At 33.8% G+C, this 27,998-nt stretch overlaps 3 protein-coding genes and 2 long non-coding RNA genes across 5 annotated transcripts; 3 read left to right on the forward strand and 2 right to left on the reverse strand.

Moving 5' to 3' along the window:
- Nucleotides 1-3,951: 3,951 nt before the first annotated feature.
- On the forward strand, nt 3,952-10,692 carry LOC149726854 (uncharacterized). The gene is made up of 13 exons (XM_089890252.1): nt 3,952-4,196; nt 5,148-5,207; nt 5,403-5,487; nt 5,938-6,052; nt 6,479-6,662; nt 6,914-6,993; nt 7,350-7,411; nt 7,842-7,912; nt 8,038-8,102; nt 8,290-8,571; nt 9,235-9,345; nt 9,602-9,834; nt 9,908-10,692. Exons 1-13 carry the CDS (start codon nt 4,182-4,184, stop codon nt 10,516-10,518), a joined length of 1,974 nt encoding a protein of 657 aa, XP_089746378.1. The 5' UTR covers nt 3,952-4,181; the 3' UTR covers nt 10,519-10,692.
- A 137-nt stretch (nt 10,693-10,829) lies between these two features.
- On the forward strand, nt 10,830-19,900 carry LOC149726855 (aldehyde dehydrogenase, dimeric NADP-preferring-like). Its single transcript, XM_089890254.1, has 12 exons — nt 10,830-11,043; nt 12,486-12,612; nt 12,986-13,217; nt 13,434-13,519; nt 14,151-14,243; nt 15,930-16,038; nt 16,532-16,643; nt 16,756-16,919; nt 17,719-17,885; nt 18,436-18,535; nt 18,792-18,934; nt 19,430-19,900. Exons 1-12 carry the CDS (start codon nt 11,009-11,011, stop codon nt 19,478-19,480), a joined length of 1,419 nt encoding a protein of 472 aa, XP_089746380.1. The 5' UTR covers nt 10,830-11,008; the 3' UTR covers nt 19,481-19,900.
- Nucleotides 19,897-23,788, reverse strand: LOC149726856 (N-acetylneuraminate lyase-like). The gene is made up of 8 exons (XM_089890256.1): nt 23,543-23,788; nt 23,396-23,466; nt 23,242-23,329; nt 23,059-23,116; nt 21,879-22,047; nt 21,492-21,637; nt 20,962-21,133; nt 19,897-20,301 (listed from the first exon to the last, which is right to left on the reverse strand). Exons 1-8 carry the CDS (start codon nt 23,602-23,604, stop codon nt 20,147-20,149), a joined length of 921 nt encoding a protein of 306 aa, XP_089746382.1. The 5' UTR covers nt 23,605-23,788; the 3' UTR covers nt 19,897-20,146.
- A 720-nt stretch (nt 23,789-24,508) lies between these two features.
- Nucleotides 24,509-25,195, reverse strand: LOC149726857 (uncharacterized). The gene is made up of 3 exons (XR_016386227.1): nt 25,051-25,195; nt 24,849-24,996; nt 24,509-24,610 (listed from the first exon to the last, which is right to left on the reverse strand). It is a non-coding gene; the product is annotated as an uncharacterized LOC149726857 (long non-coding RNA).
- Nucleotides 25,196-26,006: 811 nt separating this feature from the next.
- Nucleotides 26,007-27,742, forward strand: LOC149726858 (uncharacterized). The gene is made up of 3 exons (XR_016386228.1): nt 26,007-26,169; nt 26,224-26,374; nt 26,617-27,742. It is a non-coding gene; the product is annotated as an uncharacterized LOC149726858 (long non-coding RNA).
- The last annotated feature ends 256 nt before the right edge of the window (nt 27,743-27,998 follow it).

Here is a 27,998-nt window from a genome sequence, read left to right on the forward strand (position 1 = left end):
CTACCATTGTGGGCGTATATGTGTCCTTGGGCAAGACACTTAACGGCAATTGCTCCAACCCAGTGGTTACTAATGGGTTGTCTAAAATTATCAGACATACACAAAAAAAGAAAAATTCCCAAAAAAATAATTACCCACAAAGGAACATACATGGAAGCTGGCACGAGGTGTTAAACCCGTGTGATAACGACTGTCGTTTTCCGGCCACGCGAGGATAAAGTAAGTTACATTCATTCATTCATTCATTCATTCATTCACGCGAGGATAAAGTAAGTTACATTCATTCAAGTATAATTTCGGGTTTGTTACGAATTGTTTGAAATTTGTCCTTTGTCGTTGTAGATCAGTGGTTCTTAAACTGCGGGACGCGCCCCCCTAGAGGGGCGTGTAACACTTGGAAGGGGGGCGCGAAAAACTATAAAATACAGTGTTATATGTCTTATTACAGTGGTGTTCAAAAGGCTTAAATACGACGCACGCAAAAGTTAAATTAAAATAGCAAACCTTTAAGTTTGTTGAGATCTTCATTGGGGGGCGTGCTTCAAAAAGTTTAAGAACCCCTGTTGTAGATCAATACTTGTGATGCCTGGAGCTCGGGTTCATGAAGGGTTCCTTCGGGTATGGTTTACACCTGCAATTTAAAGTACGTGTGGGCAGTAAATCTGTTTAAGGTTTGTTTGGGAATTGAAAAGTTAGGAAAAATAAGATGAAAAAGTAAGGAAAAAATATATAAACAAATATTAAAAAGAAGAGACAATCAACAGGATTGAATAAACGAAAAAAATAAAATATGAACAGAACTGAGTGACATGCATATATGTGTTATATAACAATAATGATGTGAGCTACAATAGTAGCTTGATGGACAGAGTTCTATTAGGGCCGACACAAGGATAATTGGAAAATTAAACAAACAAAACACACAAGTGTGCCAACGGCTTGCCAAGTAATAGTACTCATGTCTGTGTTGAACACTGAAATAATGTGCAACAAATTATGGTGAAAGTGAATGTACATGCTGCAATAAAGTAAAGGTCGGAACATGCAAATGATACAAAAGTAAAAAATTAGGAGTTATGGTGTTTCACAGTGGTCAATTTCAAATAAATCAAAGTATAAAGTGCAACAATGGAAAAATAGTGCTGTGTGACATTCTAGTTATTTATAAAGGAAAACTTCAAAGCACAATATTATGTGGTTAGACATAGAAAAGATAGCTAGAGGGTTTTGGGTTAAAAAGAAAGAATAAAAGTGTGTGTTAGGCCGGAAAGGTTAACATGGGGTAATATAGTGAATACATTAGTAAGTATTCAAGTTAGTGTTTGTAGAGAGTGTTGTAAATACAGATGTTGCCGTGATGTTATTACGTACTTAAACATATAAATATTGGTAGGTACTAGACCGTTGTCGTGATATATTTGTTCCGATTGATATATTTGTACCGGGCGCTATTGCGCATGCGCTGAGACGATTCTGCGTATGCGTAGTCGGTCGGAACAAATACAATAAAGCTCTAATGAACACGTACGGACTGAAAAAAGTTCCGGGAAAAATATTACTTTATATTTTTTTGAAATTATTTTTGTTAGTCCTCAGCTCTAAATTTGAATAACAACTTCGTGCCGAAATCTGCGTCACTCAAAAAATATTTTTGATTTCGATTAGAATAACATGCTAGTGAATACAAATAACAATAAAAATAACATGCTAGTGGCTACAAATAACATACCAAGTCACAGTTTTGATGACTTCAAATCAAAAACTGAAGTTTTAACGTGTAAAAGTCAGGTCTGGAACGTTTTTAGCAGAGAGTCGTAATAAATTTGGACCGGGTGCTGGTCAATGTGTTTGTTCTGACCTGCTGCGCATGCGCCCGGTAAAAATATATCAATGGGAACAAATAGATTACGACACCGATGCCGTAGCAAAGAGGTTAGTGCGCCTGCCTTTAACCCAGAAGGAATGGGATTAAGGCTAGTCCCTGCTATCTTCCCCCATCCTACTATATTATATCAGATTGCTTATTCTCGCATTGAACAATATTTTACCGTGTTGCATGCAAAGCGCTGCTCTAAACGTTTGACGTCATAATGCTTATTACGTCACACGATTTTCTCTAGTAGTCCAACTCATTGCAATATAAAAGATAAATTGAACGGCAATCTGTGTCCAAAATAACGCAGTGGGTATATGAAAAATGCATGTTTTTCAGTAAATTACAGGAAAACTTTGACCTAAAAACAAATTTAAAGGTTAAAAATTGTAAAAAAAACATGTGTTATTTGTTTTCTGTATCAAAAAAGTCTAAAAGAACAATTTGAAGCGGTTGATTTGTGATATTTTAGTCATTTAGGGCTGGTAGATCCATATATTTTTTCCATAAAATGATTGGTAAGGTAAGTAGAAGCTGTTTTACGCTTTCCCACTAAAAAATGGTCAATACTAAAAGAGACAAGTAAAAACAAATTTAAAGGTTAAAAATTGTAAAAAAAACATGTGTTATTTGTTTTCTGTATCAAAAAAGTCTAAAAGAACAATTTGAAGCGGTTGATTTGTGATATTTTAGTCATTTAGGGCTGGTAAATCCATATATTTTTTCCATAAAATGATTGGTAAGGTAAGTAGAAGCTGTTTTACGCTTTCCCACTAAAAAATGGTCAATACTAAAAGAGACAAGTGTAACAATAAAGTGATTTGTTTGTTTCATTACCTTTATCGGCACAGCATATAGCAAGACCAACAGTACAGATGGTAGAAATAATATAACTTGAAACGCTGCAAAATTTGTTTAGTAATATTTTTTAACGTTTTTCAGCTGGTAGGTATATATTAGAGCTCATATTGTATTTGTTCCTATCTACTGCGCATGCGCAATGGCGCCAAAAAGTATATCACACAAATATGTCATCATTTGGGAAATACTGAGCAATAGCCTGTGTGCGTCCCATCTTCCCCCACTGTACTATATCTGTGATCTATGCTTGAAGCACACTCAACCGCTACAAGTAAGTGGGAGAATTTAAAATAAGATGTGTACAAAAGAAGCGTAGCAATATACAACAACGAGAACAAACGTTCGACGAAAAAGCTAGGTTTATAAGCACAATGCGCCAGGCGGGCCATTAATCCAGAGTCGTATAAACACCGAGTAGTCCAACTGCCGTCTTTGTGTGTCCAAAATAGAGCAAAAGTAGTGACTTTGGCAATGGGTTTAAGCAAACTTGTTACGTTTTGTTTGTGTTTTCCTTCTGTGGGAAGGTGTAAAACAGCTTCTATTCACCTTACCAAACATTTTTTGGAAAAAATATATAAATTTAGCCGCATTAAATGACTAAAATGTCGCAAATCAACCGCTTCTAATTCTATTTTTTGACTTTTTTTGACACAGAAAACAAATAACACATGATTTTTACATTTTTCAACCTTTAACTACTCGGTATTTCTATGGCTCTGGGTCCTACTAAAACACGCCCGGCGGGGCATGTGGCTCTGCATTAATCCAGAGCCATGGAAATACCGAGTAGTCCAACCCATTGTTACGTAAAAGACGAATTGAACGGCAATTTGGGTCCAAAATAACACAGTAGGTATAGGGAAAATGCATGTTTTTCGGTAAATTAGAGAAAAACTTGAGTCCAAAAACAAATTTAAAGGTTAAAAAGTGTAAAAAACAAGTGTTATTTGTTTTCTGTATCAAAAAAAGTCAAAAAATGGAATTAGAAGCGGTTGATTTGTGACATTTTAGTCATTTAATGGGGGTAAATTTATATGTTTTTTCAAAAAAATGTTTGGTAATGTAAATAGAAGCTGTTTTACGCCTTTCCACAAAAAGAAATAGCAAATAAAACTCAACAAGTTCGTTTAAATTTATTGCGAAAGTCACCGCTTTTGCTCTATTTTGAAAACACACAGACGGCAGTTGGACTACTCGGTGTTTTTACGACTCTGCATTAATCAACCTAGTCCTTAGCTCTCTTGTTAAATTTGAATAACAACTTCGTGCTGAAATCTGCGTCACTCAATAAAAATTGTTGAAGCCAAAAGTAAATTGTGCGATAAATAGGAAAGAATAAGATCTTCAGAAACAGTACAACTATAGTCGGTGTACTGCAGTGCAGCATTTCTTTATCCTTTCCGAATTTTTGATACACAAACACATATTGGTTATAACTGATGCAACGATGGATGATATAGGGGTAAATTACACATGATTCTTGTGTTTCATTATACTGCATATATTTTGTATTTGTCGGTTAAAAAATAACGTTTAAAACGTAAACTTGTGTTTCTACGTTTGTATTTTAAAGTAAAAGTCCAAGTTTACAATACTTGCCCAGATTGAACAACGCACCAGTCTGCAAAGTATGGCAGTTCCTGACGAGATCTCGCGCGTGCAAGACGGTTATTTTTCGCGTTCGCGCGTGCTATCATTAAAAATCTGCGTGCACAGCATGTACATTTTCAAGCCACGTTAGGAAATCTTACCTAATTTAATACGTATTTTTTTCTTTGTTTAATTAATTGGCGTGCGTAGGACAAATTGTGGCGTGCATACCCGAAAGTCTGTAAAAAAATCGCGCGTGCACCTGCCATACTCTGCAGTCTGAACAACGCACATAAGTTAATATTAAACACAACAGGTTTTCAGCCTGAACTTTGATTTGAATTACATACGCCTATAAATATTTAAAACTCTCACAAACCATATGAATGCATAAAGTTCTATGAACATAATATTACTTAAACTAGTCTTGTTTAATTATATTCAGTTTGTTGGAGGATTACAGGGGGGGCTGGACCCTGCAACCACATTGTATATTTGTTATTTTTTTTACATTGTGTAAAACACTGTATGCACACATTGCTCGCTGCTTTTTAATGCCTTAAAATAAAAAAAAACACATACATATTATTTACATATACTCATCAAAGTTAGGGATTTTAAATATAATGTTTAAACCACATGGTATATATACAATGTTTAAAAATTACAAGATGAAATTGTATGAATATATATTTTTCATGTTGTATAAATGTAATTTTTTATGCCTTATTTAATAGCACCCAAGCGTATTATGGCTGGATTACCAAGCATATTTCTAATGATCAATTTATAATTTTTGCCCTTGCATGTTCAATGCTTGCAGGATTCAGAGTTGTTAGCACTGCGTCAGGCTGCTCTTGCTACTATTGGGATTAAAAAATCGGTAAGAAGTATTTCTAGGGAGATTATCAGTCAATTTAAATTTTTAATATTAAGGATTAAAAAAGTTTTTTTTAAATTTACTTATTGTCTCATTTTATAAACGCTTTCAAGTTTTTTTATTCAAAATATTTGATATATGAGGAATGGTTTATCGTGGATTAAGTAGAAGTTAATGTTATTTTTGTTTCTTGTACAGAAAGTTGAAGGTGATGAATTGTTCAACAAACTACAGCCACCCAAAAGCAGCAACCTTATTAATTTAACTCCAGATCCTAATACTGGTACAACATTTCAATAAATTGTTTTGTTAATTTTTATTTCATTTTCAACAATCAAATAATATGTTAATAAAACTGGCACTCAAGAGTTTTTTTAACATGTCTCGATATTTCCTCTCATTCCTCCCACAACGTTTTCTTTTTTATAACAAGTTAATTAAAAAAATATGATCTTATAGTTTAGAAAATATAATTTTAAAGTTTAAAATAATATATAATTATATAATCATTTACCCCAAACCATATTGCCTTTTTAAAAATTTTGCGCTATGAAGTTGATTGGTCAAAAACATAAGAGCCAAAATCTAGATAATAAGTTGACTAAAAAAATTATTTTCACAATTTTCTGTGGCCCACCTTAGGATGTGTGAGTAGCAAAGTGTATTTAATTACCAACCAAAACTTAAGTAGTAACATTTTAAATGGTTTATTTTCTGAACATTTTTATTTCAGCTGCTGAAGAAGAAATTCAAAATATAATATGTTCGAATGAGAGTAATGATGACCAAGATTCAAACAGTGAAGAATCTGGGAGTGACTGTTCCAGCTCCAGTAGTAACAGCAGAAGGTATTTTTAATAATTGCATGTTTGTTTAATTGATTAGTGTCAAACCACACACACATAAATTTTTATTGTTTATTCTTTGTTAAAATCCATGTATTCATATACAATTTTGTAGGAATAAACTTTTGTCTGCTCATGATCGTTGATAAAGAAACACTTGTCTTTTCTCTCTAAAATGTACGCATGATGTCCATCCGCGATATGTATAAGTAAAGAGAAGCATTGTTTCGACATAAAGGGCATTTACAATCAAAACAATGTTACTCGAAACAATTTGACACAAAATGTTGTCCAATTTAAAAAGCGTGTGCAGAAAGAAATTGATGTTGTGAATCCTTGCTTTTAACGTAATATGTTTTTAAACAGTAAGGTTAAGCAATTAAGTATTGTGTAATGTGTATATTAAACTTTTTTTTTAAATTTTTTAAGATCTTATGAAGAAGTTTCTAAAACTGAGGAAGATGATATTTTAAATGCCATTGATCAATTTCTGGATGGTGGTAATGAAACTTCGAATAAAAAGCTACAAAATAAGAATAAAACAAAGAAAACTATTAAACAAAGGAAAAAAAAGGATAAAGTTAAAGTCAGAGAAGAGTTGCAAAACAAGAAGGTACATAAATACCCTTTTTAATGTAAACAAAATTGTTTCAGAGAATTATTTTTTGTGAATTGTGTTTACTTTATGCTTGTTATATGTTATACAGAATACAGTATACACTAACACTGCATATAAATGTTTTATTTTGCTGTTTTTTGACTTTCCTGAACTCTACTCAGTTTCACTAAAAAATTGTAAATCAAATCATGGTACAAGTCATTTAGCATAATTTTATATGATTATGTTACTATCACCATTAATAGAAATTAGACTCAACAAATCCCAAATGCGATGGTAACATAGAAGAGAAAGATTCATTTCAAAGAGAAAAAAAATTGGAAAGGTAATTTTTTTGGCATTCTTGTTTATTGTTAGTGGGTGAACAATCATGTTGGTATTGTTGGTAATACATTAACTGTCAATTAAATTAATATAAAATTCATGTACATACATATTATCCTATATATATTATACTTTTTATATACTTGTTTTTTTCCAGTCCAAATATTCTTTTACCAATTGATTTTTAATTCTTGTATAGATCTGTTTTTTTAAAGAGTTATTGCAATGAAAACTATAAAGTCTGGGTAAAATTAAACAGTCAAGGTTTAGGTTTAAAACATGAAAAAAATTTTTTTGATTGATGTCAAATTGTTTCGAACAGGTTTTACGAAAATTAATAAAATTTTATATTTTCAGTACAATCGAGAACAATAATATAAAACCGAGAAAAGAGAACTGCTCAAAGTATAAGCAGACAGGTATGTTTCAATGTTTTAAATAATTATTGATAAATTGTGCTTACTGCTGTGCTGAAATATGCTGTTTTTTTTTAATTGATAAGGTTTTCAAAATACATTTTTGAGAATATTTATTTATTAAATGTATTCTTTTTTACGTGGGCTGCATATATAGTTCTACCTCTAATAATCAGCCTGGTTAAGATATACAAACTTGAGTATTTTAGTATTTTGCAAAAAAATAAAAATGATGGGTTGACCGTTGAATACTGATTGCAACAAAACTGTAACATCAACATTTAAAAACTATTTTCTTTTATTTTTTGGTCTAAACTACCTTTTGGCAAATTTAATTCTGATGATAATACAAACAGTTGCAAATAATTATAAAAAAAATGCTGTAAGTCCATATTTATAAAGCACAAAATTTCACCAATCATTGTTTTGTTAGCTAATGTTGAAGATGACAAGGACAGTGTTCATTCATCAGATCTCAGTTTCCTTACAGATTCCGATAATGAGGTAGTTTTAAATTGTTAACATTTATTAATACCTGTTTTTTTTAACATTTTCTACAATATGTTATTTGCGACAGGCAGACAGCCACAGCTAATATATTTAGTAAGTTACTTGATTTTGTTAAATAGGAAAGAACTTCAACATCAACTTCTGGAAAAGATTTTGAGACAAATCGACCAGAAGTCACATCCAGGTTGGTTCAACTGAAATAAAAGTTTATAATTTGCAGTTTATAATTTTCTTTTATTTGCTTACTAATGTCAATAATCTCACAGCATAAAGTTCCATGTAATTTGATGTAAATAGTCTAACCATGGCCTACTTAAGATTAAGTAGGCCATTGTCTAACACATTCTAAAGTTGTTTTTTTTATTCACCAGTCCTACAAACAAAGTATGTCACCTCACAAGACCCAGATCATGCTCACCACAGAAGCATAGGAACTTGCATAAAAAGAGAAACACTCCTGAAAAGTTTCCTGATCTGAGAGAAAAGTTAAAAAGGCGAGGTCGTAACAAACATTCAAATGATCGTGTTGGTAATGGAAACATTTATGTAAAAGCAAGTTTATTAGAAGAATCATCTACAAGCATTTCAAACACACAACCATCGTTGGGTGTTCAACTTAATAAGGATACACCTGGAAGGATTATTGTTACAAGGTAAACATTTGGTTTTTATTAGATTAATAAAGGCCACGTACCATTGGTGATTCTGAATTTTTTCTATGTGTAAGTTAGTATGTATAGCTGACTCCCTGACTGGACGCCAGATTAGTGACCAATAGGTTAGATCAATTAACATTTAAGTGTCATGCCTAAACAACCCAACAACTGACTCCTCAGTATGTGTGGCAGCACAGAGCTTGAACATTGTATGCTGTGGTTGGAACTTTTGTGCCATAACTGCCATGAATCTGATACTTTATATTAAAGTGTTATCCACCTAGTGGCCATAAGGATCAAAGATTCTATGTTTTTTATTGTTTTATATTTTGACTCAAATCAATGTATAATATTTGCCTACTTTTTAAGAATAAATGTTTTGACTCAAAACCATATAGTTACGGATTAGTTTAATTAATTCAGATAATTTCAGATGTGTCCCGACAAAGCGTTTTAAACTAAGCATAAGCTTTAATATATTTGCACTGCATGATTGGTGATTAGTCAGTCATTTTAAATAGAATGTGCTTATTTATTAGAACTATGAAAAGAGCTATGCTCCACTGTTTTACTTATTATCAGTGTTTACTTTTGCAGCTTATTATTTCAAATTATTAAATTTAAATAACTTATTATTGAGCTTCCTCTTATTAATTGCAGAGATGTTCTTGGTTGTTCATCTTCAGTTCATCTAAAGAAAAAAGAACGTGAAGGGTTTGTTAAAAAACCAGCCACACAAGGAAAGATACGAAGCAGCGTATCATCGAAGAGGTATGTAGTGTAGTGAATAGTAAGCATTCCTTATAACAAAATGTAAGTATATATTTAACTGTGTTTTGTCTAACACAGTGGTTACTATTTGTATTTGGTCGACCACATTTGGATATTAGGCTTAAATTGTTTAAGTTAGAAAATCATTTGCTAAAGCAACTTCTCATAAAACCATTTGCAAGCATAGAATTACAATTTGTTTTTTGAAATAAACCCAACAAAAATAAGTTACCAATTAAAATTAAAACATTCACAGAAACAAAAGCCGAACTAACCGGAGTGTTGTCCAATTTGCTCCAAACTCAACAATTACAGAGAAAAGACAGATTATCGAGAATTTGTCTCAAAAATCTTCCACCACCAATGATGATTGTATGGAAGAGACAGCGTTTTCAGACATGAGTGATCAAGATTTCAATGATTTTGAAATTGCTGAAGAAGTCAGTGATATGGAAAGTATAAAAGAAGAAAATGAAAAATTGGACCCAGGTAGTAAATATCTTGAATTCTTAACAAATATTTTGTTAACATGCAGGGTTTTTTAAAGTTTATTTCTTTTCAGAGGTAACACAACCGGAACCTCGCCGCTTTGTTACAACCATCAAATCTACACACAATGGTCTAAAAATTAGTAAAAACGTTTTGAGATCAAAAGGACCTGTTAAAGACCGTCTTGGGTTACCAATGCCAGAACAATCTTTTGAAACAAATACATTGCCTGATCTTTATTCTGTCAAAACTGATGCAAACAACACATTTACAAAAAAATCCAATTCTAAAAAGAGGAAAGGAGACCACAACACCATGGATGCTGCCAACCGAGAACATTTCAGTGAAGGAAAGATGATAATTATGTCGCATGTGGGTTGGGATAGAGAAAAGGGTAAAACAGATGATGATTCAATAAAGAATCAAAGAAGTTCAGTTATAGTGAAGTCTTCAGAAGAAAGTTCGCCCCCATTACTGAAATCGACTTCAATGAAATCACGCCTTGGTAATGTAGCGCACAAAAATCGGACTACTTTCGAAAATAAAAAGAGAAAAAGCTCTTTTCGCGATGAGCAAGAAGTTGATGCTCGCATCCGAAGAATAAATCAACAAAATAAGGCAATTTTACAGCGAAGACAACTTGTGGAGATGGAGGAAAAACGTTGGAGAATTGGAACAACGTGATAAAAAAATTATTCAATTTAAATTAACAATTTACAGTATTCAACTATTAGTTGTTTTATTGTTAGTCTTATAGTGCTACTGCCTCTCATGATAAAAACTGGGCGAAAGTGCTTTAAAGCCAGGTTTATTATTGCTATCGATAATTTTTATGATAATAAACAAAGAGTCTGTTTTTTTATGTTTGGTAAAGAAACACTGCTGTATGGCAAAGGCGGTTACTGTTGTTAAATACTGTATTAAAATTCGGTTCTGAACGCATACTTGCTTAACAGCGCTTGAAAACTGATTTACAATTTATAGAAATCTAAATCTGCAATTCAAAGAAATCTAAAAATTGCATGTCATAATTGTCATTATCGCATGACAGTGCGTAAGAAAAAGGCAGCCAGTTCCACAACGTTAGTCGTTTCGATCCCGTCATCGCAGCTAAATATTTAGCAAGTCCGCATCGTTTATTTTAGTAGAGTAATTTTATAACACAAAGAAAGGAATGGATCCTGCCAAAGCGTTGGTATCAAACACGAGGTAAACATGTGTTGACAAATGTATCAGATTATTAGACAAATGCATTTGCCTATCTGCGTATGTTACCAAATGTTTGGTGATTCTTTACCAATTTATGTGGTGGCCAATGAATGTTTAGGTTTTAAAAGATTCCTTGGGGCTCTGTAGTACCAAGTGTATATTTGTGGGCGTTCGTAGAGAAAGTTAGCATTAAAAATCTGCAAAAACGTGCTGCGTCACCTAATTTTTCCGTGTGAGTCGTCATGAAATAAAGCTAGATTATTACGTCATAGTTGTGTATTACCGACATTTGAAGTCTACAGTAATACTGCCGCTGGTGACCAGTGAAAATTTTGGTCTTAAAATATTCCCTATGTCTCCCTGATACCCGCTGTATAATTTTTCAAAAAAATAACGGGGGTTCGTGTCGAAAATTAACTTTCAAAATGCGCAAAAATGTGCTGCGTCACCGTAATTCGTCTGACTTGCGTAAGGTTGACAATATATTACGTCACAATAGCCATTTGTTACGTCACAGTAGTGACATATTACGAACGTTACAGCACCTTATAATCTTGTTTTTTGCTCTGTTTTATGCTAGGGAAAACCCCAAGCCCCAACCCTAACCCCTACTTTTAACCCCCCAACAATCTGTAACGTAGAAATCAAACGTAGTAATTCGCATTTTATCACCTACAAAGTTACACACAGTAAGAAATGCCTTTTCACATTTGGTATAATTTCCCGTTTATTTATTGAGTTGTTTTAATGTGTAAAACTACTGTTTATAGAAAACGGATAGATTATTACAATGGTTGTTGTATTTCTTTCAGACAGCAATATTTGCACAAAAAATGAGACACTGGGCCATTTTATAACACTCACAAACAAAATACGCTTTCCCACTTTTCTTGAAATACTGTGTTCTTCAAGGTTTTTTCTTCTTGCACATTGTAATCGCAATCTTAGTTGTACAACCCAACGAACCCAGTCTTTATTTACATTACGAGTACAATGAGTATACATTCCCTTGTAATAAACCCCTAGAAACAATGATCATACTAAATACTTTTTGTTTTGTCAGGAAACACAATAGTGATGTTTGAGTTTAGTATTTTGTTGTAACCTAGGTTTATGATATATAATATTTTAAACAAAAAAAAAATATATATATATATTCATTTATATATATACGTATTAAGGTGTAAATAATTTTTTAAAATGCATTATTTTATAGTTCTCTAAATGCTAAAGGGGGTTGACATTAATGTGTTTTTTTCAGATACTAATATATATAATGTATATATATATTATATATATATATACATTTTTTTAATCTCAAACACGTTTTGGGCCATAGAATATTGCCTTGAGGTAGCAGGGCCTCTTTCAAGCAGGATAGTACAGAAACTAAAGTAATAGACCAAATGTATCCTATTTGTCAAACCAACTTTTTATTTCAGACATGCATTCCAGACTGGTATAACGCAGCCAATAGAATGGAGGATTGCGCAGCTGAACCGGCTTATAGATTTATTAAACGAACAGGAAGATGCAATTGTTGATGCCTTGCAACAGGATCTTAGAAAGGTGTGTAAATGAATTTATTATTTTTTTTACAGTATACTGTATGCTTACTCAATTATCTGGAATATGTTTGTTTGATTCAGCTAATATATAGGATACGTATTTGTTTTCTATTATTTTAAATATTTATTTTTTACTCGATTATCTTGACTAGTTCTTTGTTTTATGAGGTTTAGTCATCTCTTATTGGATAAAGAAACACTGGCTTTTTCTCCTTTCCCTTTATGTTTTTTCCCGTGTTTACTGTTGCTTTACATTCCCTGCTGAAGTCTTGCTACATGGCAGACATAACGTTGGTAATAAACGCATTTTTTCATACATAATAATAATTAGCCATGGAAAAATTGTTGGTTTAAAATAAATTTATAAAACTCAGCCAAAGTTTGAGACACTTATGACGGAGGTGATTGTGGCAAAAAATGAAGCAACTTATGCTATAAACAATGTTCATGCTTGGTCCAAGCCAACTTATCCATCTAAAACATTCCCCCAACTTATGGACACGGTGTATATACAAAAACAGCCACTTGGTGTTGTGTTGTTAATCGGTGCTTGGAATTATCCTATTCAACTTCTTTTCAATCAGCTGGTTGCAGTGATAGTTTCAGGTGAATCAGTAGGGGACTATGTACCTACGTAACTCAAGTATGCCTTTAAATTTAAATCATTTTTTTATCGGACTGTACAAATATTAATTCGCTGCATTACCATAATTATTGTAGTTTTTTTCTATTTTTCATGCTTTTTTGTTTTAAATAAAAATATTTTTGGGCCGATGCACACAGCCTTTCATAAGATTTATAAAAGTGATTTAATTTTAATAGGAAATTGTGGAATCATCAAACCATCGGAGCTTTCTCCTGTTACAGCTGACTTGATTGCCAAACTTATTCCACAATACTTAGATAAGGTACAAAATGTTACTTGTTGTCGGGTAACTACAATACTACATAGGTCTGAGCAATACAAATACATCAATACTGGACAGGGTATTAGGGTTTAGGACCCAGGTTCGCCTGGGTTTTGAAACAAAAGTTTTTGAGTAAAACCTCCAACCCCCCTCCCTTGTTTTTTTCTTGCTGTGCCACTGCTTGTAAGTTGAGAAAGTTTATTGTTTTGCTGTGCCTGTAACCAGCACTTGCATCTTGTTTGTTTTTGTTTGAACATTATGTTTACTTAATTTATGTTGAAAATGGGTAAATATTGAATGAGTAGGTGCAACAAAATATTGACTGAGTAGGTGGAACGCATTCTGATCAGCTACAAAATTTAAGCCACACAAAATAATGAAGGGCATTGAGGCATACATATTTAAAGTAATCATTTATACCTATAAGTGAAAACTTCTAAAAATATAAAAAGTACAGCAATTATACTCCTGTTTCCAATATATTAATGCTGTTCTAAAAAAGAATATTTATACAACTTGAAAATAGACTGGCCTAGTTGGTAAGGCTAATGGTCAGTAGGAAAAGGAATATCTTGCCCAAGAACCACAGAATTAAGAATTTCCTTTGTTGGATATTTTTGCTTTTCTGTAGGAATGCTTCAAAGTATATCTTGGAGGAATTCCTGAAACAACGCTTTTGCTCCAACAAAAGTTTGACAAGATAATATACACTGGTTCGTCCATGGTGAGTGGTTTGATAATAACTTTATAAACGAGTATTTTTGTCTTCTGTGCATTTAACTATTTTATATTATACAAGGATTCAGTGAATATTGTAGTAAATAAATGCTAATTAAAGTAGTGTATTGTTACTTTAATTAGCATTTATTTTTAAAAATGGCTACCAACATGTTACCAAACCAAGGAAGCATTGCTTTAAACACACAACGCTTATGTGGTAAACAGTGGTGCATGCATGCGCAAATTCAGCGCATACTTTAAAGTATTTACATGGTATGCAGCATACCCAGTTTCCAACACCTAAGTTGTCCAGTGGTCACATACCAAGCACCAAAGCAGGAGAGTATTATGTTTCTTTCACGCGCATACAGTAAACTATTTATTGCAAACCTATTCATACTTTACTTGATCGTATACGTAAAAGGGCAAATATCTGTTTTCAAGCACTTGTAGGATAAATAATGGACATGTAAATTACTATTATGTCAAAAAAATGACATGTCAAACGTTCGCTGTTACAATGCAATGAATCCATGTGCGGCTCCCTGCTATTTCATAACAAGCATTCTGCTTGGCTGAAGAAAACATCGTTAAATTAAACAGTTTTACTTCTGGAACATATTTAAGTTGACAGGCAAATTACATTTATTTTACAGGCCACTGTAAGAAAGGCAGTGTCAAGTTTATGTTGCGAATTTTGCAGAAAAAAATACCTATGGCACAGCACATATCCAATGACGTCATAGTCAACGCACGCAGGTGCGCTCTGCATACTCAAGAAATTTAGGAAATCGGCGTGAATGTGTGTTTGAACAAATTTTGGATTTTAGCTCTGATTGCGCAACAGGTTTACTGCTAGCATCTTAGTTATGTTTGTTCGCCAAATTGAATAACATATTGTCTGTTACGACATACTACCAATTTACACGCTGAATAATGTATAATAAGGATTGAGTTACAGTAATGAACATGCCTTGTAATTGTAACCAATAGGTACCTGCTACCTGGCTTTTACTTTTGGTAGCTTTAGTTTCAAGCTTCGCGAAATTCCCGGACTAAACGTGCAACATCATGTTACGCAACATACAAACATAGCTCTGTTTTTGCATCAAACAAGGGAGCAATGTCGCAACGATTAAATTTCGTTTTCACCCCTGAACTTATCAGGGTGCAAAGCGTTTGCGAGTAAGAACTAAGTTTTGAAACAAAGAAGCAGAGTTACTCATAAAATGGTTTTATTTTTTCTGTAATTTGTTTAAAATTTCATTTTTGGAAAATTTACATCAAAATAGAGTAATAGACATAGTTTACTGGAATTACAATATAACTTACCCGTCAGTTGTTTTTTCCTAATTAAAAAATGGATTTACAACGAAACATACACTGACAGAACATTTTAACGTGAGTGCAGAGTAGTTAATATGCACAAAACACATTCTCTATAGTCCTACAGACCTACACTAACACTACTCCTAATGGCAATAATTATACTTTAATTTTTATTGATTTTAGTATTCATTTTAAAATAAACTATGTTAGTCCAAAACTATTAAAAATAGAGTGGTTTGTTTGTATTTCTTTAATGATAGCTTTGTGGCATGTTATTGTCACTGTGTGTAAAGGTCAAACAAGTCTCTTCAAGATATTTTTTTACTACTTAAGCTAAATTCTTAGCTCTGTTCTCAAACAGGTTGGTAAAATCATAATGAAGGCGGCTGCTGAACATTTGACGCCTGTTTTACTGGAACTTGGTGGAAAATCCCCTGTTTATGTTCACAAAGATTCAAACCTTGATCTGGGTATCGTATGAAATGAACTTATTTTATCTTTCCTTTTTTATCCTTTTTTAATTATATATATCTTACATTCTTAATTAGCCATACCCGGATACCTATATTTAACTGGAGTTCGATAATTCTAAAAGGACTTTATTTTCCCATTTTGGTCATTAAATGAGCAGCATAACTCCCCGAAAGCAAGTGGGGTCTAGGGGATTAGTTCTATAAATATATATCATAAAACACATTTGCAATTACTAAAGATTGTCCTGTCTGGGATGAATTCTTGTTTCCTTGCAACCCTTGAAACTTAATCTCAATGATCATGAATTACCAGAAAGTTGCTTGCCATGGTCAAATCAACTAAATGCTCGTGTTTCAATTCGTGCAGTATAGATAACAATTGTTACACAATAAATTACAAATATGAGCAGACAATTATAGCTGATTTTAAGTAAGAAAATTCCGTTATTTTTGTTAAAAAATGTTTCTTTCTAAAGCACTTTTTATACAGTTGCAAAGAGAGTGGCGTGGGGTAAGTACATGAACTTGGGCCAAACATGTACAGCACCAGATTATGTTCTCTGCCATGGACATGTGCTTGAAGAGTTTCTTAATAAATTGAAGTAAGTGCAAAACTTTTGTATATTCAAAGGCACTTGTTGTCTGAAACAATTAGGAAACAAAATAGAGAAAATGAGAAAAGCATTTATAATTTCAAATTTTTTAAAATTACAGAAGCACAATTAAAGAAATGTATGGAGAGGATTCACAGAAATCTCCCGACTTGGCACGAATTGTAAACGCAAGAAACTTTCAACGAATTGAAAAACTTATTCTTGGGATGTCTAAGGAAAAGTTGGTTGTAGGGGGAGACATGAATGAGAAAACTCGTTATATTGGTAAGTTTAATCATCTTAAAATGTAACATTAAAAAAAAACATACAGTATATGTATATTGTGATCATTGAGCAATTCAGAGTGACAACACCAGGACACTTCACAACGCAGCATAGGCATAACATTGGGGTGTCATTTCTGCTTATTTTTAATGTTGTTAAGAAAATGATGTTGCTAAGGAAAAGAACATGCGAGGGCATAAGAATGTGTTCAGTTCTATTACTTTTTTATCATTGCATGCTTAGGAGTTATACCATGTGCAACTGTCTTTGTCTGTGATTTTTACTTGGTATGACTAACAATTTGTACAACCTATCAGTGTCCACTGAGTTAGAGCAATGTCTGGTAAGTGTATTCAAGTATTGCCAAAGGACACACCACCAATTACTATCGCTAGTGGCTTCGAGAAAAAAACGCAGAAGCATGAAAGCTGTGGGTGTGTTTTTAAAAGCATTAGTGTCAGCAAAATAGAGAATGCAAACTGTATTGTGTAATAAAATATAATACACTCTTGAAACATCCGCAAGCAATTAAATTTCCAAGACAAGGTGTTACACTTTACATTATACGTCGTTCATGGGATCAGTGTGAGTTTGTCCTGGATCCGCAACACACACTCGCTAACTCCATTAGCAACCCCTCGTGTCATTGACTTATTTCCCCAACTTACACGACATTCATTTTCGCAGCATCATGCATTTCGTGTAAGTTGTAAGTAACCAGTTACCTCATTTGCAGCTTTGTGATTTGTTTTACAATTATAATTATTATTATAACCCATTAATGTCATATTTATTACAGCACCTACAGTTTACAAAGATGTACACATTGGTGACCCAATAATGGATTCAGAAATTTTTGGTCCTATCCTACCAGTGCTTGCAGTTAATGGAGAGGACGAAGCAATAGAAATCATTAATGGTAGCGATAAACCACTTGCCTTCTACATCTTTGCAAAATCAGATAAGGTGATTTAAAATGAGTTTTTACTTTGTGTAAGTCAGGACTGAAATATTTATTAAATTTCTAAGTTAACAAATTGAAACCTCTTTATTTTAATACTTACACCACCGCCGATAAAACACTGCCAATGGCAGAAAGTGATTATCGTCCAACAAGGGTTCACACACAAATGTAAAATCGCCTTGTACAACTTTCAACATATGACGCCATCTGGTTTTATGTGACATAATTGTTTTTTGAAGTCAATAATTAAAAAAAAAAATTAGTTAGGTAGTAATTTACCCAGGAATCATTTTTTATTAAATCCTTTGGGTATATTTTGTGTAAGAACATTAATTGCAAACAAATTAAAGTTTTCTAGTGGAAATACAGTTTTGTAGCAACTTTCCCAAACAACAAATGTCTAAATGATTGTTTTTTTCGCTAGCACAAGAACCTGTGTTGCTAGAGACCAATAGGTGGCAGTCGGTCAACAGATTTTTTTTAAATCTTTTTTTTCCCTAAGTGTTAAACCGATCATTTCAAATGTGTTAAGTATATTCAATTTTTCTTCAGGTTGTTCAAAAACTGCTCTCCAACACTTCAAGTGGTGGTGCTACAGTAAATGATGTATTAATGCACGCAGCTGCGTATAATCTACCCTTTGGTGGAGTGGGTAAGACATATTATATTTTTTTTCATATTTGCAACTACCAAAATCGTATTTAAAGAATTACACCACACACTGAATTGGCTGATATTCACACAGAATCTTAAAATTAAAAAAGCTTTTATTAAACAGCATTTTGTTCATCATAGTAAGTACCAAAACTTTATGAGGACACGTCAGGCTTATTTTTGAATAGGATTTCAAGCTTTTGAGCTAATGAAACTGCTGTTGAGAATTAAGTGAGTTAAGTTCTTTCATGCAGGCAACAGTGGAATGGGTGCTTACCATGGAAAGTACAGCTTTGATGCTCTAACACATGAGCGCTCAATAAGCTATCGTGGTCAGAACTTGGAGTCGCTTGTGGCTGCAAGGTATCCTCCATATACAGAGAAAAATCTTTCAATGGTAAGTCATATCACTCACATGTTTTATATACCTTTGAAAATTAAAAAAATCCAACTTTTTTAGGTACAGATTTAAATTAATATTAAAGTAAATTTGATTTGAATTGGAAGTAGGTGCCATGCAACATGCCGTAGTATCCCAAAAAACTAGATTTTGTAATTTTTTTGGTGAGTTTCAAGATTTGCTGCCCAATATAAAGTTACATATTTCAAATATTAATATTTCAGAAACAACATTTTAGCAGATTGTATCACCTTGTTTTAAATGATTTCAATCATTTTTGGGAGATTTTTCTTTTTTGTTATTTTTGGCTGATAATTTAGACAACCCATTAGTGACCACTGGATTGGAGCAATTGCTGTTAAGTGTTTGCCAAAAGACACATACACGCACTCTGGTAGCAATGACGAGCCTTGAACCCGTTTGGAGGCAGGCGCGCTAACCAACTGTGCTATGGTGCCAGTCTAATATTTTTACTTGTTTATGTCCTTTTAGATCAGATGGATGACCACTGATAAAAGAGGAAGAATGTGCAGCATTTTGTAAAATATTTTGAGGTATTTCTTATAAATCCTGTTCTTGCAATCTAAAAAACGGCCCACTGTAATTCTAACAGTCTTAAGACCTTATTCTTACACTGGTGATGCTTGATCCTTACCTTATTCCACTAATGGCTTTAAATATATCATAATTTTGATAAGAGGCAATGTAATCTGGTTGTAAAGTAATTATGATCTGTTGTTAAGTAAATGGAGTTAAAATTTCCGATTTATGTACAAATCACCTACATGCCGTAACATATTTGATTTGTTTGTATCATATGTTGGAATTTTGTGTTGGTGAAAAAGTAGCAGTGAAGTTTGTTTAACCGTCCTTGTATTTAGTTTCTTTCTTTAAATTTTAAGACGATTATAAATGTTGTGTGGAAATTCCGAATACATAAAGAATGAATAAATCCAATACTTGTTTAAATTGTCATGTAATTACAATAATTAGAAAAAAATGGTTTAATTAGTAAGGGCTTGTATCAACAAGAGTTCCAAAACAGTTTGTGTTGCTCTTCATGGGAAAATAAACAAATTAAATTGGTTTAGGTATGGTATAATAGTGGCAATGGTTAACATAAAAGTTAAAATGCCAACAGTTCGGGAAAAACAGTTTAAACATCGGTGTTTATATTTCATATTTAACAACATTGCGCAATGTGGAATATTACTGCCCCCATTCGAAAAAGTCGATTTTCTTCAAATCTTCAATTATTATTTCCATGGACTCTTTGGAGACCGCACCGAGTGGTAATCGAGCGGGTCCCATTTCAAGGCCAGTCAATTTTGTCATAAGAGCTTTGTTAACTGCGACATCTAAACCTGCCATTTCAAAATAAATATTACGTCTACCTGCATGATGTGGGTTCAATAAGTTATTCTCGGGCAAAAATTTGTATTTGTCTACATAATAATAAGATGATCATTTCCATTATTGTTCGAACAAAACCAATGCTTGTTAGAATAAAATACTTTAGCCTAGGCAACAGCTGTTAAAACTGTAGCAGTGGGGCAAAATACTGAATTTTAAAAATTGAACTTTGAAGCGTTTAATATTATTCCGTATTATTTTCTTAATAATAAATTCACTTATTAATCAGAATAAACAAGGATTTTAAACATCCCGTCCGCTGTCCAATAATACTGTAACATCTGTTTCGTCTGTTTAATATCAAAGGAACATTTAAAACAAGAGTGCCAACTTGCTGGTTGTCCCAACTTACCCCACCTTGCTATATATTTGTGTGTATAGAAAATAAAAGTAGAAAAAGAGACACGAAATGTTGCTTAAATCATAAAATCAAAAAGCATAAAACTTGTTTTAAAAACAAGCATTTTGTTTGGAATCGCTATTCTGCCAATCAAGTTTTATTCTTCGTTGGCATCTGTCACAGCTTTTCTTTCTTGTTTAATGGTTTAAAATATAGAGTTTAAAAATACATATCGTATAATCTGATAAAATAAATATAATATAATAGTTACCATGATCAATCAGAACACCAATAAACTGCGCGACTTTGTTCTGCAGTTTTCCAGCAGCATTGTAATCACCATTCATGCAAGCATTATATATTTTGTTGTTCAGTATTCCACAGTAATTGTATGTACTGCCGACCGCTGCTTTACAACCAAGCATGTAAGCTGCCGCAACTTGCTGAAATGGTATATTGTGTTACGCCAGCACTTCTGATTATTCTCATTTGCTGGCGAGTCACGTAACTGACATTTGCAATCCTCATGACCGCTTGCAATTAAGTTTGCAAGTAAACAACTTTATCGTTCATATGTAGTTTTGTACCAACTTACGTTACGTCATGTATACTCATACACACAACGATATTTAAATCAACTTTTATTATTTCCCGTTGGCGAATATATTGGGGTTTTAAGAATACCACTTATCAAGCTGGAAATTCTCATGTTGTGTCTGATTAGCGCGACATCTTCGAAATTCGGTGTGGGTATCTCAGTCATAATATATACAAGCATATACACTACCATAACCAACGAACCTCATCCTTTCCATAGCATAGAGCAAGTTGATCTCCATATTTTGCGCAACATCTTCCAAACTCAGGAAGCTTACCAGAACTAAACTTTATTCCTCCGAAATTTGGAATCCTTTTTTCAGCCAATTGAATCAGCTTTTCCATATCCACTACAACACAGATAAACATAAAAGGTAGTTTAGATATATATATGTGTCACAATGTGTGTAAGGGTATATCGCTGGGTTGCATTTAGTTTAGGTGATCGCAAATACGCAATCGCGATAGGATACAACTTTAAAAGTTTACGCGCCTGTTGCAGCCAGGGTAAATATATAAGTCTTGTTAAGATTTCCTTTTTAGTCCCAGTAAAAAGCACAAACAGTGTGTGATTATATTCAAGTTACTCACAGTTAACACCAGTAATTTCAGGTATATGATAATACATCAGCGGCACGTCCGCAATTTGGTTGGCCACCTCTGCAAGATAATCCACCAACACATCCAAGGTTTTTGGTACAAAGAAAAAGGGTGGCAAGGTTGCTATGACGTCAGCTCCGGCTGATGCAGCATGTTTTGCCTGCACAGTAGAAGACAAAATAAAGTTATTATAAGTAAGAATGACGATGCAATTGTCTCAGTATTCTCACGGTCTAACAAAGTGCTCGGCAAAGGCGGTCATTGTTGGTAAAAGTAATAAAATTCGGTGTTGAACGAATAAAATTTTTTATATAGAATCATAATAATAAGATGCTAATTTGAAATGCTCGCTAAATTATACTAAAACTACCAAAATGTTGTAGCTTTCGAGTTTAAATCACCAATCCAATATCGTAGATTAATTTCACGTGGTAAAGACAATGCTGCCACAGCCGGTAGGTTAACTGCAATTAGTTGTAGAGTGCTAATAACATAAATCATTCGTTTTTGGCCGAACTTGTTGTTTATGACTAAATAGTTCGTACCTCAGGGGTAATGTAGGCTTATAATATATTGACATAAAAACAAGAAAATTTAATGTAGTGTATGGAAGATCTATTCGGAATTTAATCACACAGGTACTGCTAATTGGAGATAGTTTATGAGAAGTGGCTCGCACAAACAATACGGCAATAAGCAAGCGCCTTGGTAAAACAGAAAACTGCCCAAGGCGCATACATATTACGGAGAACGGACTAAACGCTGTACAACAATTCAAGCATCGTGAAAAAAACGATATGATATATAGGTTTGATTACGGCCAACTAGAGATATTTCTATAGTACGCCGTAGTTCAGTATATATCAAAAAGACGAAACAATTAAAAGTCCTAACAAAGTCAATACGACTGTATCATGTTCATATTCAAGTTACTTTTCTACCTAACTGTAGATGAAAACAGCACGTTATATTGCAAACGCTTTTTTTAACCAAATCCAACAGGTGTCTAGGTAAATCAACAAGGAATGAAAGTTTCTATGCAACTTTGTGTTAACTATTGTGCCAACCAATCATTTTATTTGTACACACCGGAAAGTGACTAGCACAAAGCCAAATGTGTGACGTAGTTTTAAAATAAAATGGTGTAAACATGTATGTAAAAAAAACTTACCAATTCTTTTGTATCAGAGAGATTGCAAGTCCCAACTTGTACAATAATGCATCTTAATCTGCAGAATTAAGGCACCAGTGTTTAAACATCCCTTATTGCACTGCTTTCTTAACTTTGACATTGGTAATATATAGAAAAACATACAACATGAACCCTATTTATAAATGTACATCGATAGCTTACTTTCCCTTTCCAGCCTGAATCCATTTTTCTGCAGCAAGTTTTCTTTCTTCTTTATTTATGCTCAAGCCTTCACCGGTTGTACCGTTTACTGAATTCAAAATTTAAGTTTACTGCAATTTAATCTTTAATGAAATAAGTTGAGTTCGTAGCTTACCGTACACATTGTATACACCTTGTTTAACCAACAGATCCACGTAGTCGTTCAAAACAGAAAGATTCAGATCACTAAATAACAACTTTTAAGAAATTTAATTGTAAAATTTCAAGTATCAAATAGTATTAAATTAAAACATTTGCCTACCCATTTTCTTTCATTGGGGTAAACGGTGCTGCGATTAAACCTTTAACGTTCGGGTTTTTCATACTTGTCTTAATTCCTGAATAAAAGCGATCAAACAAAATAACTTATATCTTCAATTTGCTGCCTTGCAAAGCTTTGGTGTCTGCGCACTTAACATCTCTATTAATAATTTGCAACGCTCGTTGTGTTTACTTTCGTGTCGTAATGATTTTAATTGAAAAGACAGTGCACGCTGTCATCATGTTACCGCGTTTCTGGTTATTTAAGCGAAGTTGCTACAAGTTTCTAAACTTTGTTTACTTTTGCTTGGCAAATTAGTGGCCTTTTAGATCCTTTTTAACTTGATATATTAATTTAAAATTCTTATACATTAAATATCTTGCGTATATCATTTAAACCAAATCATAAATAATAGGGTGGGGTAAGATGGGACATTGGCAAAATACAGATTGCCAAAAATCATGATTTATTAATTAAAAACACTTTAAAGAAACACATAACAAACACACAACAAATATTTGGATATTATTTGCAATCGTCCCCGTCTCCATTTACTCTGCAATATGAACGTAACAACAGAAAGTTGTTAATAACTCCAAATAAAGTTTATGTTTTTGCCACAAACTGGGTATTCCTATCATATGTTTCGCACAAGCCACCTCTCATAAACTATCTTATTTGTTTTTATATCAGTATACCGTATTTGGATAATCACCAAGGAAAATAAAAAGGTTAAATTAAATCCAAACTCTTCGAAGTTTGGCAATAAAAACCTAAACAATTACGAAGTAGGGAGCTATAGTTTCTTTGCTACGAAAACTATAAATATATATTTAAAAACATTATTATTTTCTGATTTCTTTCCTAATTTAAGACATATTGACGCTTATACTTTTTATATCAACTAATATATAAGTTTTAAACTAGTTCTCTATGATGGCATCAACGATAAATATCACACAAGTATATATTGACGATGGTTTATTGAAACCAGCGAACTGTATTTATAACATCGGTTGGTTTATTGAAGATCTTCAGCTTGCTCAAGACTTTCACTCAGGTCTTCAACTGAAATGGTAAACGCAATGTAATATGGTGCTGTGTGGGATTCGCGTTAAACGGTACTACGATACACAGCACTCAACGACAATTGCTCCAACATATAGTCGTACCCTGTCGTATCTTATGTTGTTTAAATTGTCAGCCATGTCCAATGAGATGAATAAACAATTATGTTTATGAAATGTAATAACCTCCCCCCTGTATTTAATTTTACCACCAAAACAGTTTTAATTTTAGCTCTTACTGTTTACTGATTTCCCTTGGTTCCAATGCCATCGACGACGTGGTCCTTTGTGAGGGTAATGGCGGCGACGTCGTTCGGAATCCGCTTTTGTTTCGGCGAGGACGAGGAGTCCGATGAGAAGCAAAAGAAAAAGCGCTGACTTGTTCATCTGCAGAAACGAACATTAGTTACAGTGCACAAGTAATACAAAGCAACCACTCACTTTGTTGACTTCTGAATGAAAAGCTAATTTCGTACCATAGCTCGCCGCTTTTTATTACAGACGTGGTGATATTAAACGCGTAATTGTTTCCGAAACCCGTTGTCTTTAGTAGAAGAAGTTGCTTTGTTTCAAGAACTCTGAAATGTTTTCGCAGATAATTTGGCAGGAAATATTGGCTTTGGTTTCCTTATTTAGTTTGCAATCTGTGATCGAAGGGTTGTTTTGCAAAGTCACATTAGTTAATATTCATTATTCTTATTGTTTGAATGCTGCATGGCATTTGAAACCACCATCACTCAATTTGTATTGGTATAAACACACCATCCTTTTTGAGAAATCGTTTTTACTTGTACAAATTACCCGTGTTGTTTATATTTTATATGAATAAGGTATGCACAATACATTGAATAAGTATAGTCATGTCACCTGCTGCAATCTATATATACCGTCAAATCATATATACTGAAGTCACTTCAGTATACTATGGTCAAATACAAATCAACAATAAAGATATACTGAGGTAGTTACGAGTCATGTTCAACACAGGCTTAACATTGGCCAATTCGTCCTCATAATCCGGCTAGATATTCCAAAATTTGAATTAAACCCTTCGAGACTGAGGGTTGCAGGGGTTAGGGGTTAGGGGGAAGTAGCCGGGGGGGAAATAGTCACGGGGGGAAATATCCGGGAGGAAATAGTCAGGGAGGGGAATGGTCACGGAGGGGGGGGGGATAGTTACGGGGAGATAGCCCTAATCGCCGGTGGGAAAACGCCTGGGGGGGATATAGCCTAGAACCGTTTATACCAATACAAGTTGAGTGATATAGTGCTGGTTTCAAATGCCATGCAGCATTCAAACAATAAGAATAATGAATATTAACTAATGTGACTTTGCAAAACAACCCTTCGATCACAGATTGCAAACTAAATAAGGAAACCAAAGCCAATATTTCCTGCCAAATTATCTGCGAAAACATTTCAGAGTTCTTGAAACAAAGCAACTTCTTCTACTAAAGACAAAGGGTTTCGGAAACAATTACGCGTTTAATATCACCACGTCTGTAATAAAAAGCGGCGAGCTATGGTACGAAATTAGCTTTTCATTCAGAAGTCAACAAAGTGAGTGGTTGCTTTGTATTACTTGTGCACTGTAACTAATGTTCGTTTCTGCAGATGAACAAGTCAGCGCTTTTTCTTTTGCTTCTCATAGGTCTCTTCGTCCTCGCCGAAACGAATCCGCCGATTTCCGGACCACGCCGCCGCCATTACCCTCCCACCGGACCACGTCGTCGATGGCAATGGAACCAAATAAAATCAGTAAACAGTAAGAGCTAAAATTAAAACTGTTTTGGTGGTAAAATTAAATACAGAAATTACGTCGGGGTTATTACATTTCATAAACATAATTGTTTATTCATCTCATTGGACATGGCTGACAATTTAAACAACATAAGATACGACAGGGTACGACTATATGTTGGAGCAATTGTCGTTGAGTGTGTATCATAGTACCGTTTTACGCAAATCTCACCCCAGCACCCTATTATATTGTGCTTACCGTTTCAGTTGAAGACCTGAGTGAAAGTCTAGAGCTAGCTGAAGATCGTCAATAAACAAACCGATGTTATAAATACAGTTGGCTGGTTTCAATAAACCAGTGGTTCCCAACTCGTTTTTAAGCCGACCCATTTTAAAAATAAATTCAGTTCGGTAAAATCTTGCGACCCAAGCATATTGTCGTAAAATTTTAAAAGCCGTACAAGATTGCATTGCAAACGGGTAATCCTTTAGCTGGTGGTCAGTGACAATTTTGGTTTCTAAATGTCTTATAGACCTTACTGATACCCACTGTTTAATTATTTTTGCAAAAAATTCGGGTGGTCGTGTCTAAAATTAACTTTAAAAATGCACGAAAACATGCTTCGTCACCGTAATTTGCCTGACCTGCGTAAGGTTAACGCTTTATTACGTCACATTAGCGGTATGTTACGTCACAATAGTGATATATTACGTACGTTACAGTACGTTATAATCCTGTTTTCGCAGTGTTTTATGTTAGTTAAAGCCCTGCTTAATCCAGCCCTAACTCTTAACCCCTAACTCCCAACCACTAACTCCTAACAAGCAGCACTGCAAAAGCATTAACTTTTTCAGAAAATAATATGTTTATCAAATCACTAATGAGCTATAGCTGTGCTCGCTGGCTATCGGTGAGTTTTGGCGTTGCTTTACGCGCGTACAAAGCATTTTTTGCAAACATTTGTATACTTTACTTAAAAAACAAATATCCAAACTGTTTTCAAGCACCTGCAGGCTAAATAATCAAGGGGACAATCGCTATTATGACGCAAACAATCAACGTGTGAATTGTTATTATGTCGTAATTAATTGCCAGGTCAAACAATCGCTATTATGATGCAATGAATCCACGTGTGAATCCCTCCTATTACGTAATAAACATGCTGCTTGGTTGAGGAAAACATCGTAAATATGAATCAGTTCTACTTCTGTAACATTTTTAGGTTGTTCACCACCGCCTGTTGCAATGTTTAATAGGCAAGTTACATTTAATTTAAACGCAACTATGACAAACTGACAAAACCAAACGACCCAAAAAAATTATCAGGCGACCCAACTTTGGGTCGCGCCCCACGTGTTGGGAACCACGGCAATAAACCATCATTAATATATACTTGCGTGATATTTTATTGTTGACACAAAAAACGCGGTAACAAGAAGACAGCTCGTACACTGTATAATACACCATCACCCAAACAACAACTGTCTCGTATTTATGGATTAAGCAACTGTTATGTAAGAAGCTTGCCGATTCTCGCACTACAGTCAACTTGAGGAAATCGGTAGTCCGACATTTAATAGTCGGGTCTCACATTTGGTCCGTGTGCCATTGGCCGTGCGTATTAGATAGGACAATATGTTATGAAAAT

This window comes from Ciona robusta, chromosome 12 (genome assembly GCF_009617815.1).
Source record: "Ciona robusta chromosome 12, ASM961781v2".
Classification (NCBI taxonomy): Eukaryota; Metazoa; Chordata; class Ascidiacea; order Phlebobranchia; family Cionidae; genus Ciona; species Ciona robusta.

Bases quoted from the DNA above. Each gene is read 5' to 3' on its own strand.
- LOC149726854 (XM_089890252.1), top strand. The intron at 5,488-5,937 runs GTACAACATTTC...TTTTTATTTCAG, and splicing joins AACTCCAGATCCTAATACTG to CTGCTGAAGAAGAAATTCAA. The intron at 9,346-9,601 runs GTATGTAGTGTA...AAACATTCACAG, and splicing joins AGCAGCGTATCATCGAAGAG to AAACAAAAGCCGAACTAACC.
- LOC149726856 (XM_089890256.1), bottom strand. From the start codon at position 23,604: ATGAAAAACCCGAACGTTAAAGGTTTAATCGCAGCACCGTTTACCCCA. The intron at 23,117-23,241 runs GTAAGCTATCGA...TTAATTCTGCAG, and splicing joins ATTCAGGCTGGAAAGGGAAA to ATTAAGATGCATTATTGTAC. The intron at 20,302-20,961 runs GTAACTATTATA...TTGAAATGGCAG, and splicing joins TGGTGTTCTGATTGATCATG to GTTTAGATGTCGCAGTTAAC.
- LOC149726855 (XM_089890254.1), top strand. From the start codon at position 11,009: ATGGATCCTGCCAAAGCGTTGGTATCAAACACGAG. The intron at 14,244-15,929 runs GTGAGTGGTTTG...GTTCTCAAACAG, and splicing joins TATACACTGGTTCGTCCATG to GTTGGTAAAATCATAATGAA. The intron at 16,920-17,718 runs GTAAGTTTAATC...TATTTATTACAG, and splicing joins TGAGAAAACTCGTTATATTG to CACCTACAGTTTACAAAGAT.